The sequence below is a fragment of the Bombus affinis genome, chromosome 8 (assembly GCF_024516045.1).
Source record: "Bombus affinis isolate iyBomAffi1 chromosome 8, iyBomAffi1.2, whole genome shotgun sequence".
In the NCBI taxonomy this organism is placed as follows: domain Eukaryota; kingdom Metazoa; phylum Arthropoda; class Insecta; order Hymenoptera; family Apidae; genus Bombus; species Bombus affinis.
Window position 1 is genome coordinate 12,323,809 of NC_066351.1, and position 21,792 is coordinate 12,345,600.

General features: G+C 31.6%; 5 protein-coding genes across 9 annotated transcripts; 2 read left to right on the plus strand and 3 right to left on the minus strand.

Moving 5' to 3' along the window:
* Positions 1–1,716: 1,716 nt before the first annotated feature.
* On the minus strand, positions 1,717–2,572 carry LOC126919274 (histone H1A, sperm-like). The gene has a single exon (XM_050728251.1). It carries the CDS (start codon positions 2,451–2,453, stop codon positions 1,773–1,775), a length of 681 nt encoding a protein of 226 aa, XP_050584208.1. The 5' UTR covers positions 2,454–2,572; the 3' UTR covers positions 1,717–1,772.
* Positions 2,573–4,438: 1,866 nt separating this feature from the next.
* Positions 4,439–8,582, plus strand: LOC126919246 (integral membrane protein GPR180). 2 transcript variants are annotated; one of them, XR_007711526.1, is made up of 6 exons: positions 4,439–5,634; positions 5,719–6,226; positions 6,346–6,483; positions 6,557–6,812; positions 6,875–7,290; positions 7,364–8,582. XR_007711526.1 is itself a non-coding variant. In XM_050728182.1 (5 exons), exons 1-5 carry the CDS (start codon positions 5,258–5,260, stop codon positions 7,063–7,065), a joined length of 1,470 nt encoding a protein of 489 aa, XP_050584139.1. In that variant the 5' UTR covers positions 4,439–5,257; the 3' UTR covers positions 7,066–8,582. The 2 variants fall into 2 exon arrangements, 1 of the variants encoding a protein (XP_050584139.1); XM_050728182.1 differs by having other exon boundaries at positions 6,875–8,582.
* Positions 8,583–9,616: 1,034 nt separating this feature from the next.
* On the minus strand, positions 9,617–10,120 carry LOC126919284 (peptidyl-tRNA hydrolase 2, mitochondrial-like). Its single transcript, XM_050728266.1, has one exon. It carries the CDS (start codon positions 10,118–10,120, stop codon positions 9,701–9,703), a length of 420 nt encoding a protein of 139 aa, XP_050584223.1. The 3' UTR covers positions 9,617–9,700.
* Positions 10,097–10,723, minus strand: LOC126919291 (cytochrome c oxidase assembly factor 4 homolog, mitochondrial). The gene is made up of 3 exons (XM_050728277.1): positions 10,604–10,723; positions 10,339–10,421; positions 10,097–10,236 (listed from the first exon to the last, which is right to left on the minus strand). The coding sequence occupies exons 1-3, from the start codon at positions 10,620–10,622 to the stop codon at positions 10,123–10,125; spliced, it is 216 nt and encodes a 71-aa protein (XP_050584234.1). The 5' UTR covers positions 10,623–10,723; the 3' UTR covers positions 10,097–10,122.
* Positions 10,724–11,506: 783 nt separating this feature from the next.
* On the plus strand, positions 11,507–21,635 carry LOC126919232 (glycerol kinase). 4 transcript variants are annotated; one of them, XM_050728143.1, is made up of 12 exons: positions 11,507–11,791; positions 13,914–14,221; positions 17,968–18,047; positions 18,347–18,605; positions 18,690–18,907; positions 19,038–19,250; positions 19,325–19,435; positions 19,514–19,770; positions 19,846–20,051; positions 20,122–20,265; positions 20,334–20,420; positions 20,914–21,635. In XM_050728143.1, exons 2-12 carry the CDS (start codon positions 14,047–14,049, stop codon positions 21,009–21,011), a joined length of 1,848 nt encoding a protein of 615 aa, XP_050584100.1. In that variant the 5' UTR covers positions 11,507–11,791; positions 13,914–14,046; the 3' UTR covers positions 21,012–21,635. The 4 variants fall into 4 exon arrangements, with proteins under 4 accessions (XP_050584100.1, XP_050584102.1, XP_050584103.1 ...); XM_050728145.1 differs by lacking the exon at positions 11,507–11,791 and adding an exon at positions 13,760–13,778; XM_050728146.1 differs by lacking the exons at positions 11,507–11,791; positions 13,914–14,221 and adding an exon at positions 17,025–17,234.
* Positions 21,636–21,792: the final 157 nt, after the last annotated feature.

The following is a 21,792-nucleotide window of genomic DNA, read 5'->3' on the forward strand; positions in this document are numbered from 1 at the left end:
AAATGGAACGGACAGCCGTGTTTCATCTGGTACACAAAAGGCCCCAAAGGGTGCTAAAAATTATAATAAAGAATATGAGTACTCTGTGGGCCGTGCTATAGGCCCTCATAATCGTATTGGAAAATTGTTCGTATTATTAACAGAAAAATATTTCATCATTGTTTTACATATTATTACGTTATATCATTATATAATAAATGTACTATTTATTACCCAAATTTAAAATCTTAAAGTATTTTGTCTTAAAGTAAAAGTACAATCATTTATGATCAATGTAATAAGAAACTTGTAAAAAATGCAGATGTAGTTGATGGTGATTTAGAATTGGTACTTTTTGACTTAAACTTATTATACAAGTGAAATGAATCCATTAATGATAGTATAATAAATAAACGTAAATCAATAGTGCCGCCAAAAGCTAGTGGGAAGGCAGTGAAGAAAACTGGTAAAGTCCAGAAAAATATCAGTAAAGCTGACAAGAAGAGACGTAGGAGGAAGGAAAGCTACGCTATTCACTATTTTATTATTTATAAAGTTTTGAAACAAGTGTATCCAAATACTGACTGGTATTTCTAGTAATGCCACGAGTATCGTGAACAGTTTTATAAATGATATTTTTGAACGCATTACAGCAGAAGCATCTCGCTTAGAGCACTACAATAAACGATCGACAAAGAGAGTTGGCTAAGCATGCGGTTAGTGAAGGAACTAACGCTGTTACGAAATACACTAGCTCAAAATAAACAAATGATTACTTCAACTACTGACCCTTTTTAGGGCCACAAATGCTCATGGAAACTTATCCTTTTCTACATTTTCCGTTCATATGTATTTTTACCATTTTATAACCCACTCACACATTATTACTGGATTCATTCGGAGAATGAGCCTTAATGAAGAAATCTTTTAAGAAATTTAGTTCGAAGGTATGTACAGGATACACGTATATATATACATATACCAGTTTTAATATTAATTAAAATAAATTCCTAATGTTTTATATACGAAAAATGTATATACGTCAAGCAACATGTTAAAGTCGCATAATTGTACACAAAGATAATTTATGATTTTTTGATTAGTGATTAGTGATAGCAATAGAGATTAATGATATTTTATTTAAATGAAATTGAAAATATTAACCATTTCAAGTAGTTTAATAAATTAGAAAATGGAAAGTCAATATCAAAAATGTTTACACGGTCCTGGCCAAGATTTTATATCCTTATGTTAATTATATTTCGATCTTATTACACCGTAAACTAGTATTATAGAGGTCTAAGAAATAGCAAGTGTTTCTTTTCTCCATTGATAATACCCGAAATATCGAATTTTTAAAACGAATTGTAAATGAAATAAACATGTTGATTGTCGTTTTACAAAGCTGCTTACAAGAATTATTGGGATTAATAATACAAAGCGACATTATTTTTAGAAATTTTGAAAAAGTAAGAATTTTTGTACTTAAATTTATAATTTTCAAATTAAAATCATAGAGTTCTTCGGTAATTTGTAATTAAAATTTGAGTTGATTTAATATCAACGTCAAATAATATAAATTTTCGAATTTATGTGAGGATATGCAATATGCGGATAGATTTAGACAATTTTACTGATGACTAGGTTAGGTTTTTTTATTGTCGTGTAAAAAAATAAAAAAGATGAAAATGAATACTGTTGAAGTTGTCGTAAGAGTCGTTCCTTATCAGATATGAATTTGTGGCCCTGAAAAGGGCCATTTATTTTTAGAATAAAATTTGATAATTAAGCAATTATTTTTTTGCTGCTGATTTCACCGTTCTGGAAGCCGTAGCTTTCTTCGGTTTTGGGGTTTTTGTTTTAGCCGCTGGTGCTTTAGTTGTCTTTTTACTCTTTGACATAGCCTTAGATTCAGTTACAGATTTAACTTTTTCAACTTTCTCAGATTTCTGAGCTGCTTTGACCGTAGATTTTTTCACAGCTGTCGATTTCTTAGCATCTTCGGTCTTCTTTGGGGAATTCGACTTCTTTGGCGACACAGGTTTTCGAATCGGTGACGTTTTCTTCTCTACGGATTTCTTGGGTTTCTTCAGTTTCGATACTTTGACAGTTCGATGTATCTTCTTTGACTCGGAGCTTTTAATTGTAGACAGTTTAAATGATCCAGAAGCACCTTTACCTTTTGTCTGAACAACAGCGCCAGAGGTAACGGCTGACTTCAAATATCTTTTAATAAATGGTGCCAATTTCTCTCCATCAACCTTGTACGTCGATGCAATATATTTCTTAATTGCTTGAAGAGATGATCCCTTACGATCCTTTAGTTCCTTAATGGCAGCGTTTACCATTTCAGAAGTTGGTGGGTGCGAAGATTTTGGCCGTTGCGATTTTGTAGACTTCGGCTTCGCTATCTTCTTCACTGAACTGGTGTTTTCCGCACTCTCCACAGAGCTATTCCCAGTTTTGTCCTCCATTTTTCAATTATTAGTGCAAATAATCTCCTTGAGAAACGAAACGAAACGAAACGTTTCTCAGCAACAGATAACAAGCACAGTTAATACGTATACCAACAATGCCTACTGACGCGTACTACCCCTGTATACGTTTGTGACTGCCGACCATAGAGAGTAGCCTACTGAATATGTTGAACGTTAAGTTTCTCGAAAAACGGTGAAGCAGTAAATAATCGGTTAAATTAATGCATGATTATTTAAAATAATGCATCGATCGAGGTACAAGAAATGCATGAGTAAATTGCTACGTGTATCAGGTCTTATTCAGCAGCTTTTATTTTTTGCTAAATATTATTTACTTTCATACACAGCCTGATTTTCGAACGAGTGTCTCTTCACGGCATCAGGATAGCTTGTGGAAAAACAATAAAAATTCTTTAATTATTGCAAAATTGTCCGATAACTTTCATTGTTAATCATTATAGTGGAACCAACGCTGCTGATTATCAAACATTTTTCGTGAAAATTCGATTAATAGTTGTGAAATTACAAGTTTAAAATAGACACTACCGAAATGCATAGTCTTCAAGAGAATGGACGACGAAGCCTGTCTTGATGTTTTATAACTCAATGATCTATGGTATAAAATTGATGTAATTTTAGATGAGTCGTACATTGATACCATGGAATAATGGTAAAGTGGTAAAAATTTATAAGAAAATTAATTGAAAAAAGACCGATTCAATACGTTTTTTTCAAATGTGATGCACAAAAGTCATAACCTCATTAATATATAAAAAAACGAGTTATTTAATACCATTCATGCAGTATCAAGTCTGATTTTCGTTTCTTTGCTAGAATCAAAATATATTTTGAAAAAAAAAATACTAAATTCAACCAGGTAAAATTATTGCGGAAAAAAGAAATTTCATAAAAAAGAAAGCAATATACATATCGATGATGTGATGGTAACACGAGCTTGGTATTGCATGTGTGAACAATTTTTATTTTTATAAAAATCGCATTAGCTATTTAGAGTCTTAAAACACTTAAATGTGACATACCAGTTTCTAGAAAACAATCGTTTTCAATATATAACAATATAAATCATGTGATGCAGACATAAAGATTGCATTATAAGATGGATACTAAGCGTCTATTGCGCGTAAAAAATGGTTTCATGTCTTATTATAACAAAATTTTGAATTTCCCTTATATAAATTGTAATATATATGATTTCTATGATGTTTACAGTTATAATGTAGGTATATAACATAATTATTTTAACACAAAAGTAGTGCAAAATTATCAAAACATCTATTTATTTGAGATAAGAGTGTTGCTTAGTCGTTTAAAGTAGACATCTTGTTTTAAACATAATCTTTTATAGTCATAAAGTAACATAATCCTTTATTAAAACAGTAAAATATCCTATTTACCCAATTATTGGTCTGTGTCACACTATTTTGTAAAACAATAATTAGGTAACATATGGAATTTATTTCGTTATTTTTTAGACTTCGTCTCTTAAATTCAATTTTTTTTTCTTAATGAGTATATGTTCAAATTAGAAGAAAAGATCTGCATTTTTTATCATATAATTAATCAATACTATTACTATTCACACATATATATACATATATATATATAAACATAATAAATTATATGTTCAGAAATGAAGTTATAAATAAAAGTAAGATACTCTTACATAGGGTGCGCCAGCAGTTTAAGAAATTTTAACAATTTTAGCTGCTTTGTTACGAAAGAATATTATTTGATGAAATTATTCATCAAATAACATGGTATTTTTTAATCATTGAAAACTTCGAAAAGAGTATTTTCATTTAGCGATAGCAATCCTAACTTTAAAGAAATTATTTATACTTAAGTTACACAACATAGAATATATATACATATGCTTAAAGATAAATAATGGTTCATTCTTTTAATTTAGGCACAGTAATAGAACAGTTTATGTTAATACAGCAAGCTTTAACTTAAAATTGTTTACATTTAATTATATTTTATTGAAAAATTGATAAAAATAAAATTATATCTAATACACATATTAATTTGGTTAATTTTTTTGTAACTAAATTGCAATACATTTTTACTAAATTTTCACATTGAGGTTATGTCTCGACTGCATAAAAATTGCATTGAGTTTGGGTTTGAATACAATTCTTTGAATACATACACATATATTTATAATAATTTGCATTTCAATGAATTCATTATATAATGTGAACATAAACTTGCGACATATGTTTCACATGCATATCATGTGACAATTGTTTAATCTACAAAAAAAATATGTACAAGTGAATTTATTGCCTTGTCCTTTTACATTTAAGATTACATTTACGTAATTGAACATAAAAGTGAATTTGAAATAAATAAAGATTAACAGGATAGATTAGTCGAAGCATGGGTATCCTATGTAAGCGCGCGAAAATTTATGAGAACAGTGCGGTAATAGTAGTGACAAAACGTTTTGCAGCGGTCGGTCTCTTTGGGTGGGGAAAATCAATAAGAAAACCGAGGTTAAATCACGAGTATGGCTCATTAACGTTTAACGAATAAATCTTGTAGTGATATTTTTTAATATCGCAATATACATGTGAATGTGTCTGTGTTTGTGAAATCTTTACACTGACGCTTTCAAAATGTGGCGTCTCTTGATGGACACGGAATTTGACTGAATGTAGTGCGTACTCGGTTATCTTTAACAGCTGTGTTCAATAAGAGGAAAATGTTAAAAAACTATGAAATTGATGCTTCTTGACATCTAATTTGAGGAACGAGATATCAAGTTGCGCTTAACAATGTTAATACTTCGAGAAATTTTGTTAATTTACTTTACATTGTGTATCATATCACAAATCAACTATGTTAAAAGTACACATATTTCGGGTACCTTTAATACAAAGGAATTCTTCCGTTTTCTCATAAAATTCGGTTTTCAAAAAACTGATCGTCATCGTCAAAAAGATTCGGTTGGATATATTTTCGGCAATGTAACGTCGAAAAGCAACTTTTCTGCTCCAATTACATTGTCAGTTTTAGATCGTGGTTATTTTTTAGAATATTATGGTAATCGTACATTAAGCGACAAAAACATTGCTTGTACTCTTATGTTTAACACTTTGAATCAAAGTTCTTACGATATGCATTGTAATGAAAAAGGACAAGATTTTTTGAGGTAAGTCGTTTTTTTAAATTCTGTTTTGTAATTCTTCAAAGTAGCATTAGAAACTTCAATTACTTAATGTCTTTTTTTATAAAGGAGAGTACCTTGCCAAAAAGGTAAATTATGTCCAGATGAAGATTCCATATGGAACATTGTAAAGGGATATCAATTTACATATGTTATAGAAGATTTTTGGCAGCCACGTTTTTGGTATATGAGTCTAGTGGCATGTTACAGAAATACAACTACTTGTCAGTGGGAATACTATGATAAATATGATGAATTAGAATACGATATTTGGCTAGTAAATGGAAATCCAAATACTAGTGGCCTAAATAGCTTAACATATCAGTTTTCATATGATAGACAGAATACTATAGAATTGTACTTGCTGTTTTTTATGTGTTACATTATACTTGTGCCATTACAATTATATGCTGTAAGATTACAAAAGCATCCTGTAACAAGATTATTCACAGCTAGTTTATTATTAGAGTTCATAGCATTGTGTTTAATTTTGATACACGTGTTGAAATTTGCTATTGATGGAGTAGGATATGAACAATTAGAAGTTGCTGGAGATATTTTTGATATTTTATCAAGAGTGAGTTTTAATAAATAATTTTTGTCCTCTTTATTATTTATAATCAAATAACTTATAATAATTAATAAAAATAATTTATAATACTTTTATTTTTACATAACTATTTTTATATGATTTAGACATCATTCATGTTACTTCTTCTCCTACTTGCTAAAGGATGGGCTGTAACTAGAATGGAATTGACATGGAAGCCATTGGTCTTTACTATATGGCTTTGTTATGGAATAGTTCATATTCTCTTATATGTGTGGAATATGGTATGCTTCTATTCATACATATTTCCTTCTGTGGAAATGAAATTTCAATTAAGTACAAAGATAATATTTTTAGACTGAGGTTGATATTATTGAAGATATTGATGAGTATCAAACATGGCCAGGCTGGTTTATACTTTTCTTTCGTAGTGCAATAATGGTTTGGTTTTTATGTGAACTCAGAAACACTATGACGTATGAACATAATACTCAGAAATTAAATTTTCTACTTCATTTTGGTGCATCTTCATTGGTTTGGTTTATTTACTTACCTATTATAGCACTTATTGCTCTTCAAGTAAGTGCATTGTGGAGGTTTAAACTTCTATTGGGTAAGTACATCATAAAATTTTAAATATAACACCATTTTTATTTGTGCACTTTATGGTTGTAGGTATTACATACTCTGCTGATTGTTTTGCATATTGTGTAATGGCACATTTACTTTGGCCAACTCGAAGCGAACAATATTTTTTACTTGCACAAGGAGCAGATAATGGGGATGAACTTGATGAATTTAATGAAGCACCACATGTATTGAATAATTATGTAGAACCTCCAGAACTTACTAAAATAATTACTTAATGTCAAGGCACAAAAGGCAAAGAATTACAGATATGAAAATTCAAACTTATAGTTTGGTACATACTGTTTGCCAAATAACAAAAATTTTATAGAATTGATGATACTCTGCTATATACTTGAGACTGATATATTCTGAACAATGTGTAATTAGAGATATACTAATAATCAAATTTACATTTGTGATAGGAAGCTAATAATTGACACAATGAAGAATGAAAAAAATTGGTGAGTATGATATGAGTATCTTTAAATAATTTTTTATTTAAAAAAATGTAGATATACGATTGAGTTGTATCAGTTTGTAGATATAAATAGATGTTATCTTCTATGCAAGGTGTTTGCTAAAAAATGGTATAAAATTTAAAGGGTACTTCTAAAAGCCAAAGTAAGACAAAAATAAAAAATAGAAATCAACTAAAATAGCTACAGTAAAGTTCTTTACATGAATGTGGATGGATGGAAGTGGTGCTATGATATATACGCAATACAGAGAATATACACATATCAAAACAAACGAAAAATAACTATTACACGCAGTAATATTTATATATACACGGGTATACACGAAATAAAAAGTGAGAAAGCAAAAACAACTAAAAATAGAACAACTACAGAGAAATAAATTAAATTGATATTAGTACTACAAGTTATTAACTACGAATTAATATATAAATAAAAAAGAGATTTTAAGTTATTACGTCAAATAGTTTTTCCAACGTTCCGGTTTCGTTGTTACAATAATTCTGTTGTTCTGAAATTATTCTAAGTTAGAAACGATGACGATATCTTAGAAGTCATTTTCAAATAAAGATATGATCATTATGGAACATACATACTATTTATTAAATATGTTTAATGAATGTTTGCCACCTCTAGATCAAAGATCAGAACAATAGACACAGACTTGCATTGGTGGCTTGAAATTGCCATCACCTTGCCAGGCCTTCGCAATATTTTTATTGTTTTTTACATGTCAGTAATTAATTCAATTAGTTGCAAATGCAATTTTTTATTTTTCACTTTCATTTTATTTTGACCTGCAGAAATACCCTTTAAAATGTTTACCATATTTTACAAAACATTCTGTATAACTTTTATGCTACTGTATATAATAATAATTAGCTATCAGTATCTAATATCTAAGGGATTACATGTTATTTATAATGGTACTTATATACGTATAGTCTTTAGTCATATTTTTTACTATTTATAATACTAGGAAATACAATCTTGTAATGTCAAATTTCAACTTTAGATTGCTCATGTCATACTCTTTGATCATAAGAATTTAACACCAATTAATAATTTAATTCTTAATACTTCATCCATCACTATTTATTAATTATATGTAAAAATTTTAATGAGGTAATCATACACAGTTGTATTTGTAAAAGATTTATGTCTAATTTTATTTCTAATTCCACATTCTGTACTTATGTATATTTGCTCTGTATGAAAACTGTTCCATTGCACATTTTAGAAAAGTATGAAAGCTGAAAATAAATTAATTGACTGTCTTTATGTTTATTTTATTAGTATATATTTGTAAAAACATGTATGATTCTGATGTACATAAATGAAATTATTCATGAATATATTATACATAAGGTACTCATAAAAAGTATTCTATATGCATTAATAATTTTTTCAGTATTATATTGCAGTAAATACTGTGTTAAAATTTGAACCAATAGGATTATCATAAATATATCTTTTATATGTATTTTAATAATGGTTGTTATCGTCTTAATATATTTTTTGGTCTATAACTATACTTTTACTTTTTCTTTTAAATAAATAGCACCACAAAACACTCAAATATATGTTATTTGAAACATATAAAGCTGTGATGCTTTATGCGAGAGTTTCATTCATTGACATTCATTTATGCTCTTATAGGCAACTATAACTTTTTTGCTCAATCTTGTAACAAATCAAGTATTAAAGTAATAAAATATCTACCTGATATACTTATAAATTGTGTGCATGTATTCTATAAGATATAATAATTCAAACATATTAATACTTATAAAAATAAATTATTACAATATAGAAAACTAAAATTATAACATTTTCTTTAGATTCATTCATAAAAATCTCACACCCAAGAAAATGTAAATAAAATAATTCTAAAAAAATTGTTCATGCATAGCAGTGCTTTTTTATTTTATAAAAAAGGATCAAAATATTTGATATTCATAGGATATGTACAAATGTTTATTCTATTTTTAAAATATTGCTGAAAGTTTGTAAATTAATGTATGTGAATCAATTCTGAAAATATGTACCTATTATTCCTAGATTGGTAATTTCAAAAGTAAAAGACAAATGTGCAAATTATGCTGGCATAAGCTTGTATGCAAGATTGTATGTTACTATATTATAAAGAAATATAATAACTAAACATGTTCCAATTAAAAATATTCTGTATGTATGTCTTTTAATACATAGAGTTTTTAACAACTACATTTTGTCGATATCCTCTTGTATGAAAGCTACGTAGAAAAACAAAGCATTAATAATTAATAAAGTATTAGTTAAAACAAAAAAGTTTCAAATCAATTATAAATTTATTTAGATAATGCCAACTAATTATTTCTTTATACACTTTTAACAATAATAATCTTATTCAAATTTATAATAGCTTTAATTGTGAAGTAAGATCGTCTATCAAGTGCTTTGGACCAGGCCCAATTCCAAGAGTAGATATTGTACCAGATTTTAATTGTGTTTTACCTGCATCTTTTATTATAGAAATTATTAAACCAGCTTTACGAGCATTACTAGCCAATGACATTAACTTCTCTTTATCAGATATCTGTAATACAATTTTAGGTTGACCTTGAAATAACCAAGATTCATATATTTGCTGATATTTTTCATTAGCTGATATTTGACGACAACACTCTACTGCAGCATGGGCACATTGTGCAGCAGTTTTTCCCTTTCCCATGGTTATGTCTGATCTTACAACTAACACCATTTTATAATGTTCACTTTTTGAATATTTTATAGGATAAATAAACACACGTTTTACATAATTCATTAACGACATGTTTATTTATTTAAGTATGACTTTTCTCTTTCTTTTTGATATTTGTCCATACACACTTTGAATCTTTTTACTTGCTCTTGACACTTTCTCCAATCTTGAGTTTCTACTATACACTCCTAAAAATGCAATGAAAAATTAATAATATTTTTACATTATATGATTTCATAATTGCACATATAATATATGTATATATAATAATATAATAACAAAGCTAATACTTGAACTTCGTAATGCAATTCCATACAACCAGTTTTTTTTAACATTTTTTCAACCGGGTCGTCAACATTTTGTTGATGCGTTTCTAAATTTGGAATCATTTTACATTTAGGTTACACGCATATTATTAAGTTTCGTGGTTATAATACTAAAGTTTTTCATGTATTCGCTACACTTTAATAAAACTACGGTACTTTATAATTAGTTTAGTAGTAATAGAGATAGTAGACTGTAGTTCAGAGCACCATCATATAAACATGCCTCAACCTGGAGTAGGGAAAATCATCTGAAAATTCAGTCGTGTCTAGTCGTGAAAAATCACATGGATGGTCTACAAAGTTTACGTTCTTGAGGTAGACAGAGATGGGTACAGCATCTTTATCTTTTTCTAAGCATTCATACCATGTCACACATGCGCAGAATGTAAATCTTCCTGTTTTTCATGTTGATTTTTCACAACTAGCCATAATTCAATTTTCAGATAATTTTCCCTAGACATCAATATATAAGTGTTTCATATGTGAAACCTATCTTCTATAAAACCTGTTAATATGATTGTGGTTTAGAGTTCAGTGTATATGATTTTATTTGCAAATGTTGAAACTTTTAGCCAAATGCGAATTTATTTTTATGATTGTATTGGTTCTATCAGAAATAACCAATCAGACTCCTCTTTCGTATGCCATGTTATGTGGCAACTTACTAATTTTATATAATATAAAACAATAGAGAACATAAATCTGGTAATAGTGACAAGATTGTAAGGTTGCAAACTTATGTAAACATAACCTTATCAATACAGTTTCCCCGACTTTATGAAATGTTTGTATGATAATATGTGCTGCCATACTAAATGACAATAAATAATAGATAACATAACAACCTAGATTTGTTTCTTATTTGTATCTTTTTTATTTTAATTTTTTCACAGTAATTTAGTAGCACATATATTTTTACATTAATATGTTCTATTTTTGTTCCGAATATTTATATCTTACTTCTACTTTATTACAATTATGATATCTATGTATAATTATAAAAAGATAAAGTATATTCACATTAATTTTTCGAAGAAAACATTAATCAGAACCCATCTATGCGTTCTGATACAATATTTCAAACATCGGAAATAGAACTTCAGTTGTAAATACAGTGTTACCACGTTGAACATCGCCATTTATTGCGCTACCTTCAATACATGGCTGCTGCTAGTGTCTTGAGTTCTCCACCAAACGACAACAAGCTAAGGCATAGTAGAGTAGGCAATATGACAAGTAATATGTTCTATTACGTGTGCCGCCAATATTCTTTGATTTTTATTTTCTATTACCTATCAGCCAGATATGCGTTAAATTAGAAAACGTGTCGATGATCGTGTATTTAAATACTGATCATAACTGCGTTCACACTGGGGCGTTAAGTGTTCTTCTGCCGGTTGTCAACTGTAACATTTTCGTAAGTATTTAACGTGTTTTTCTTATTGTGATGACTTCAACAACTTTCCTTTTCTTGCGAATATAATCACTAGTCACGAGAAACTGTTCAATAAAGATGTTTCATTTATAATTCGTGTTTTTTTTTCATCGTTCTAATTCGCAAGATGATATAACAATCCCATAATTCCATAGCACGTGGGTGACGTACGTTAAATAGTTATATATGAATATATTAAAACGAGATATTACTATATTTCATTGATTTATACATAGAGATATACTTATGCATAGAAATTTTCATACTTGAGTCAATTTTATGGTTAATTGTTGCATGATAAGATATTGGAAAAAGAAAAATGTAGTGGTCAATCATTTTGCAAAGCAAACCTGCGTGATTATACTTGACTTCTGTATTTCATATATCGCCACGTATCGCAGTATATTTTAATATCGGTTCCGTCCGTCAAAGATCGAGTTACATCACATATTAGAAAATGAATTAGTTTTACATATGTAAGTACATGCTAAAAGACAGGCACCAAATATAATCGGTAATGCGGTTAAATAAGGTTGCTAGTATTTTAATTTAGACAAGTTATTTTAATTAATCACACTACAATTATCGGATGAATAATTCGTTTTTTGTAATATCATAACTTGTATCCAATTGTATCCAATTTTTATAAAGAAATGTTTTTAAATTCTATTTTGAATTAAATCTTCTATTTTAATAAGAATTGTTTAAAAACGAACATACGTATGGATAACGTAAAATCGGTCAATAATTTTTATATAACGTAATAGTGACATTATGTGCACGTTGATGGTAATTTGTTTGTTTATACCATCGTAAATAGTTTCTTTTTTGTATTTTCGCGCCAAGTAATACAGCGACTTGCGAATAATAGCAGAAGCTTTAGTTCTCATTTTGCCACTAGGTGGCTACGATTGCCTGCTGTATTCTCGTTAGTGTTCGATTTTGCGTTCAGTTTATATATAAGAGCAAGATGTTAAAAGTAATGTTGGATAGTCAGATGCTTCCCGGGTACGATCAGCGCATATTGGGGCCATTTTACAAGACCACATTATGTGTCCGGTACTTTATGGTTAAAACCTTATGAACGTATCACAAAAATTTGCTTGCAAACTTCACGATAAAACTATCACCGTGGAAGCGTTATATATAGACTATCTTTTGCCATTTTTATATAAGTAATTGTATTTTATTGTTTTTCGACGTCTAGGTATTAAATTTTGTTTTTCTAATATTCTTTAACGTTTCATTGCTTCGTTCTTTTATTATAAATTGTAGTATCAATTTTTACTTATCGGAGTCTACATTTTGAACAGTATTTGTTATGATAAACTTCTATTCACACAGCAGCAGCAGCATTATTTTGATTCTATTACTTTGGTTTGCTTTACGATGCACTTTATTGCATACCTATATGTATATATATACATATATATAGACACATCTATTTATATCTACCTATTTGCGATTTTATTTTATATATTGACAATTAGATAATTATTAAATGAAGCTACAATCACAATTGTGCAACAAGAATGTTTAACGAATGCTTATATACGTGATTCTTGATTCAGATTAAGACCGATTGAGTCAATTCTTTATTACTATAACTATACAAAATTGAACATCACTGATGGAGAAAACGAAACGAGGCCATGCGAGTAGCGAACAGTTAGTTTTGATATGAATGGATCAGTTGAAAAGCGCGGGAATTCATGAAAATGCTAATAACGGCAGATAATCTGCAATGGTAATAGGGGACGCGCGAATTACGAGAAAGCGGGTGGGATCGAACGATAGACAGTTAATTTTAGAATGTCGCTGTTGCTGCTGACGATAACCGCGACAAACGGACAAGTATCTTTCGAGACAGAAAGAGAGAGAGAGAGAGAGAGAGTGAGTGAGAGAGAGACGAGAAGGAACGTAACTTGGAACGGTACGTAATAAGTTTTGTGATGAGACGAAGCAAGAGGTAAGGAAAGCAGAAGGCGAACGAACAAAAGCACCGGTGGTTCGCGCGTATTCTCGTGGTCGAAGCGTGTCCGATGCATCGGGAAGGTGTGCTAATAAACACGATTTTAATAAATGACCTTCGCTTTTTTTCTAGTCGGAGAACTGTGTTCGAATCATTTGACTCTGACCGTGGTGGCGGGCACAAAAAGTCAACGGTTCAAACATTCTTCTGTTTCGCGAAGAATTGGCACGTGTGCCGCTTTCACTAAATTATCGATCTATCGATCATGGAGGAAGAAATTGTGAATGGAATTGCAAATAAAAACGGGGATTCAGAAGTGGACGAAGAAATGAAACAGGACGAAGATGGGACTTTCGACGAATCGAGCTACCCGGAGCTAGACCACTCGCAAACCGGTCGCAGAACGAGTATCTTCAAGTATTACTCGTTCAACAAGAAAGGTGAGTCCGGCCGATTTGTCTTCGATAAAATCGTAACGTGTAAAAAGGAATCGTTACGTCGTTGTCAGTTTTGGAAAATTAGAAAAGAAAGCTATCCAGTCGTTGCAGGTTGCAATATCGATGCAGCATTCGATCGATGATTTTTCTTGTGTTCGTCCAGTTGTCGAATTCTTTGTAAGTTAATCCTTTTTATCGGGAGTTATATGTGGAGCCAGAGTTTTTATCAGATATGTCCGATAATAAACGATAGAGAAATGTCGATCTTCGATCTTCGAACCGTCGATCTTCGAACCGTCGATATTTGAAACTCAAGAATTGAGCGATATAAATAGAAATATTAGATAAGGAAAAAATCAGAAATTCGAATCTGTTGAAGAAAACGTGATAATATGTGCACTTATAATTGTACAGTGCATTAGTAGTCTGTTTAAAAATGTAAAAATACAATATAATTAATATATAAATATATTTATGCGCGTGTGCATAGCGGATAGGAACGATTGATAGAAAGAATGTTCAATTTAACGCGCGCTTGTGATTTTGATTACATTCTCAGATCGATCGCCTTTAACGTCGTAAATGAGATTATTTAAATTTCCAAACTCCATTATTACTATTTCGGTTAGTTATTGGTAGCGTTCAAAGAATGATAAAAGTATATTTGCATTTAAACACGATGGGTTGGGGTTTTGCAATCGGAACAAGGAGCATTGGCATTGTGTATGCAACACAACACATAGATGCATAACGTGTCGCGCGAAGTTTCACGAGATTGACGGTCTCGTATCTTGCTGATTCTTCTGCCAAAGTATGTATCAAACACTCTCTAATTGCGTATGGACGTTTTGAAGGCAAACGTAATCAAATCAGTTATTTAAGGTAGGTCGCGATCGTACAAAAAATAGTTTTTGGCTTTCGAAACGGGAAATTTATATAAACTACTATCTATATTTTTTATTTCTACTTATATACTATTAACTTGCTATTTATATACTATACTATTTATATAACAACTATCATCTATATAAATGATGTTATATAAAGTACATACTCGTCAACGTTGAGCAATAGAGAATTTGAATCATAGAGAAAGACGTATTTACGTCCGAGTCGCGAACCACATCTTCAAATTTCGAGCATGACCCAAATTAAAAAATGCCAAAGTATTTCTTCAGTAATGATTCTGTTCTGCACAATGAGACGGGCCTCATTTCCTCAGGGCTCTCGTTCACTTCTTCCCATTGAAGAGCAAAATCGATAGCATAACTCGGTCGAAGAGCGTAAACCTGTTCGCAGACAGATGAGCATAGGGAGTAGAAGGCAAAAATGCACGTTTATAGCAGTAGCGTGTTATGCAACATCGTGTAGACAGTTGAGGACAAAATATTTTGTACGACGCATCGTTATTTGTAAATGTGAGCGAACCTCTGCGGCTGGGCAATCTAACCCATTTTTATCAAGATGCATTTGAGTTGAAAGATGATATGTTTCGAGCCCGCGTGTGCATCTCGGGTTATCGCTATCAATATATCTATATTGCTGCGCGCTGTAGCTCTCGATGCACCGAGATCGCGTGTTATACGTGCCTTAAATTGGAGCAAGTTTGCAGGAGAATCGCAGGAGACCTAGTTACCTTGGTCGTTCGACACGGTTTACTTTTGTTTTGGTAGGAGAAAAAAATTGGGTAGGAAATTTTAATTCGTATAGTATGGAGTCAATTTGCGATTTAAGGAAATATGGATGGCGGTATATGGGATATTGAGCGCAGTCCACGATATGAGAGTCCATCGCGATAAGAAGGAACAAGAGTGTGTTTCGGTGTCTACCAGTCTCAGACTTGTTAGTAAAACTATCTGGAGTGGTTCCAGATGGATCGTCCAGGATAGTGGAAGACAAGCCAGAAGGTGTTTTTGTAAAGGGGTGATAGTTAAAGTCTTTCGAGCAATCCTATTTTTAGTGCTCCTCTGGTGGAGGGTAGAGGATTTAATAGTGGCCTTTTGAAAAGGCATATGATGTCGAAGTTATCTTATAATTATATTGTCGAATCAATACGATATTGAAGAAAAATTAATACGATTAGAACGAGTGAAGTTAATTAAACAACGTTGATAATGATGCTACTGGTTGCTTGTGCACATCTCGATATTTTTATAATTACAAAACTGTACAATATTTGCGTAAACAAGCGATTCACATAACAGCAGAGTAAATGAAAAAAAAAAAAAAAAAGACGACAAAAATTCCATATGTCATTTCACTAACGTGCTGTCTATATAGTTTTGATTTTTCCTCCAATTAATTTTTACCCGACAAATTCTTTTTCTCGCCACCCATTTGCACACCTATCGCAAGGAAGTTTTATCTGTAGAAGAATTCCATTATCGCTTCTTCACGATCAGGGGGCATCAGATAAAATCCTCCTTGCTGATGTACAAAGAAGAGCCGCCTGAAACACCGAGACAATCGAAAAACCAGTTTAAAGTTCATATACCGAAGCACAGTATATATATGCACATAGTAGCAATAGAACCGGAAGTTTACAGGCGAGTTATTTCATCGCTCGATATAAATTTCGTAAGAGGTGACAAGCGCATTTAATAATTTTATTCATTAGCTCAATATATTTCGTTAAGTATTTTTGTAACAAGTACGTATCTTAAATTTTGCAAAGTGGAGAACAGGTCAAGAGCAGGAAGAGATAATTAGCCTTCAGCGACAATGAATTCATGCCTCTTCCGTATTGCTCTATTCCGATTTAAAAAGTCGCTACGATACTCACACGCTCACTCCCGCTCTTCTCGTACTACGCGATGCGACGGGGAGCATCTTCCGTGAAATTTTCATTGTATTCTTGTAAAGATTTTTGTAAAGTGAGAAAAATGATGTTAGATTTTTTCATCAAGAGATTTCGTGATGTGTAATTGAAGGTGTCGAGATAATAAAGTCGACCGGAAAGTGTTTGTTTCCTAATCGAAGGGTATAGCGTTATAGTCTGCTTTTTTATCTTTAATCGGTAAGCGTTTTAATCTTACATTACATCGGTACAAGGAAGGCTGGACTCGGTGGAGAAGATTGAACTTGGAACTGTCGCAACAGACTTTGGTTTATCTTATATCGATGATTAGATCAGACTAAGATCTACGATCTAAGCTAAATAACAAACAATTGATTGGCGAACGATCGAAGAATAGTCCGTGTAAATTCTGTTTAAAATTGGCAAGCCTATATACGTACATATATGTATATAAATCGTATGGAACATCCGAAGGAAAACAGGTTTTTACAATTGTACAACGATTTAACGAACATTATAGCATAGCATTAGATAAATTTAATGACATAAGCTTGATATACGAAGGTTACCAAATACTTTGCAAGTACGTTGAAAGATTAATAATCGCGTTATTGACTAAGAGATTGACTTTTGGAGATTTTCTCGCATATCACGTATCAAGCTGGTTTCTAATCTTACCATTATCGTTTCAACCTACTCACGGGTTATCGAAGGACATAATGAAGCATGATAAAAGAGCATATCATTTATTATGTTATTAATCCTTCTCTTTGTATAACAGAAGTACGACAGAATCGTTAAATCAGATTGCAAGTAACGTCGTTTGAATAAAATTGTGAGACGGCCATTGCACATGCCATGTTCACATTCTTCTTTTTACTTTACAATTCAAAACTGTATTTGCCAGATCTTGTAAACGTAACGCCGTAATAATATTACGTTTGCTTTTTAGATACAATGCAAAACTTGACGAAGAAATCGGGTCCTCTTATCGGAGTAATTGATGTTGGCACACGGACCGTTCGCTTTGTGGTGAGACATTTTTACAGTACAGTGTATAGTTATTCGACGTTGACTTTACTTGAGTTGATTTTTCATGTAGAATCCTTTTACTATCAGCTATTCTTGACCGAAATCATTTAAACTGAGATAGTACTTCTTATACTGTAACTTCTTTAATTTGGATTGTAACAACTGTTATGATCCCTGCTATGAATGTGTAGATTGCTCGCGTACATAGAGTTGTTAACATTAATGGTATACTAATTGAATCTATACCTTTCGGAAATAAGAGGAACATAAAATGGAAATAAAGCAGAATTGCGTTGCAGGTGTTCAATGCAAAACACATAGCTGAAGTGGCATCTCATCAAATCGACATAGAACAAATAAGTCCGCAAGAAGGATGGATGGAACAGGACCCGAGAGAGATTCTTTTCGCGGTAAAGACGTGCATCAAAGATGTTGTCCGGAAATTGGATGTGCTTGGATTGAAGATAAACGAAATAATAACGATCGGTATTACAAATCAAAGAGAAACCACATTGGCATGGGATTCAACGACCGGTGAACCGTTATATAATGCGATAGGTGTGTCTTGATAATCATAATATAATATATATAATATAATATCATAATATAATATAACGCTTATTAATCCTTCTATCATTCCAGTGTGGTCTGATATCAGAACGAATCCGATCGTCGATCAGATAATAGCCAAGTTTCCGGATCAAAGTAAAAATCATATCAAACCATTATGCGGTTTACCAGTGAGCCCGTATTTTTCGGCACTAAAAATTCGTTGGATGAAAGATAACGTGCCCACTGTTAGAAAAGCGATGCGAGATAAGCGATGCAAAGTGGGCACGATGGACACTTGGATCGTTTGGGTATGTGAGTACTGTACGTTTGAACGTAGAGCTTGTCTAGGATTCGAAAACAGTTATTATACCTTACAGCAAAAGGAATGATAGATGATGACATTCATGATCCAGAGAATTCATTGAAAAATGGTTACAGAATTTAACGGGTGGCAAAGATGGTGGATTGTATATTACTGACGTAACTAATGCGTCGAGGACCATGTTAATGAACATAGAGACCCTCTCATGGGATCCCACGTTATGCAGATATTTCGACATTCCTATGCAAATATTGCCAGAGATTAAAAGCAGCGCTGAAATTTATGGAAGTATTGCGATTGGTCCATTAAAGGGTATCACCATATCTGGTGTAAGTTACATTTCTACAGACATTTGAAAAAATTGATGTATGTGTCAGACATATAGGACTTTTCATATTTTTAGATTTTAGGAAATCAACAATCAGCGTTAGTTGGACAAAATTGTTTAAAGAAAGGACAAGCGAAAAATACATACAGAGGTGGATGTTTTCTGCTCTGTAATACGGGAACGACAGTATGTGATATAGATAGATAATATATTGTGATTCGTTCTAGTATTTGATTAGGAATTATAAACTGTTACAATTTTTAGCGTGTACATTCTTCTCATGGATTAGTTACAACAGTGGCATATCAATTGGGTCCAAATAGTCCAGCTGTTTATGCGCTGGAAGGTTCAGTTGCAGTAGCAGGTGCTGCTATTAAATGGTTGCGAGATAATATGAAACTTATAAAGGATGTTCATGAAAGCGAACATTTGGCTCAAAGTGTTTTCAGTACTGGCGACGTATATTTTGTACCAGCTTTTACGGGACTGTACGCTCCATATTGGAGAAAAGATGCGAGGGGGTAAGTACAACTTTATGAAGTCTTGCTACATATAAAATCGATATACATATTGTTTACTTAAAAATATTTTTACAGAATTATTTGTGGTCTTACTGCATTTACAACGAAACAGCATATAATAAGAGCATCATTAGAAGCTGTTTGTTTCCAAACTAGAGATATTTTAGAAGCTATGTACAAAGATTGTGGTTTTCCATTGACTAAGTTAAATACGGATGGAAAAATGTCAACAAATAATCTTCTTATGCAATTGCAAGCAGATCTTTGCGGTACGCCAGTATGTAAGTACACCTTATTAAGTATTACCAGAAATAAATAAACGTATGCATTAATGTTTGTACTTATTGGCAGTCAGATCAACGATGCCGGATATCACGGCGTTAGGTGCTGCAATGGCTGCAGGGCATGCAGAAGGTATAGATGTTTGGGAATTAGAAGGTGAAGAGATAGAAAGAGTGCCCAGTGATACATTTTTACCAACGACCACTCCAGAAGGTAAAAGCTTTCAAATTTAATGACGTCTATATTTTATCTTTTACGAAATGTTTTTCTTCTTTCTATAGAGAGAGATGCTAGGTATACAAAATGGAAAATGGCAGTTGAAAGAAGTTTAGGTTGGGCGGCAGTAAAGAGATCTGACCAAATGACAGGTAAATTTTATAATATCGAGCAAGTAAGATCTGAGATTTCAGGTACATTTAAAGCTATATTCCTCACTTTCCGTCGTAATTTAATTCGTTATTGTATTCCTACCCTTCACCTGCATGCGCTTATTGTAAATGTATCATGCTCATAAATAAAAAGAGTCAGTGTTTGTTTGATGGCAGTGGGTTTTCCCTGTAAAATGCTAAAATTATTTTAATTTGTATCAGATTGTTTAATAACAACTTGGTACTATGGAATGGTTTGTTAACATTTACCTTAAATCCTTGTCCCAGACTTCTGTTTATAAATAAATATATGACCTCGAATATCTTGTTGTTGTTTATAAGCGTACGTATATCTATGTATGAGTGATATCATGTGAGAGCCTGTGGTTTCGTAACTTAATTCAAAATCAACAATTGAATTTTATATGAAAGCTCTATTAATTGTTGGGAATCTTCGGGAAATTTTAATGTGTTTGCTTATTTAATGTTCCAGACGAAAGATATTACGTATTGGCATCGGTCCCTGCAAGTTGGTTCTTAATGACAAGCTTTATTTTGTTACGATTAAGTTATTATTTGAAAAATCGGTGACAACATTCATATTGTTACAATGGAGGATCACTTAGGTAGCAGATAGCCTATATTGTATTACAAATGCAAATAGGAGTATGATTATCAAGCTTTAATTATGAATAGTAGATCAAAATATGACCATCAGTAACCGATTAAAAAACAAAAAAGTAATACAGGTAAAGACAACTTTGATTCAGTAGAACTACCTATACTTTCAAACTTTGCCAAAAGAAATCAATATAGTTAATTAAATGAAGCGCGACACAGTAAACAGTTACCAAGTTATTCGGAATTTCAGAGAAGAAAGTACTAGAAACAATGCACACATACAATCATTTAAATAATTCATTTATTCGTTATTTTTTATTTGTTGTTGATACAAGATAACGTGATATTTCGCCAACCATTACTGCCAAGTTAACAGACACAGGGCTATAGTTTTGTATAGTTTTGTAGGATCGTAAGCGTTCGTAATATTTTAGGATTTACAATTAATTAAATTTTTATAATTTCAATTATCTTCGTCGCTTTATTTTGTACGTTTAATTTATTTGTTATATCATCAAAAAATCCTGTATGTGTAATGTTACAACTACTGTATCATAAAATCAAACATTGGAAATACACGTTCGTCTTGTTTTACCACTGCGTTTATTTTTTCAATTTTGACACTCGATCAAAATATATCCAAGCGATTAATAAAAAAATAAGAGATGTAATCTGGAGAAGTCGCCAGTGTTTAAATAGAGCGCGCTATAAGAGCGCCACAAAGCGTCACGCGGAGGCGAGTGAAACCATA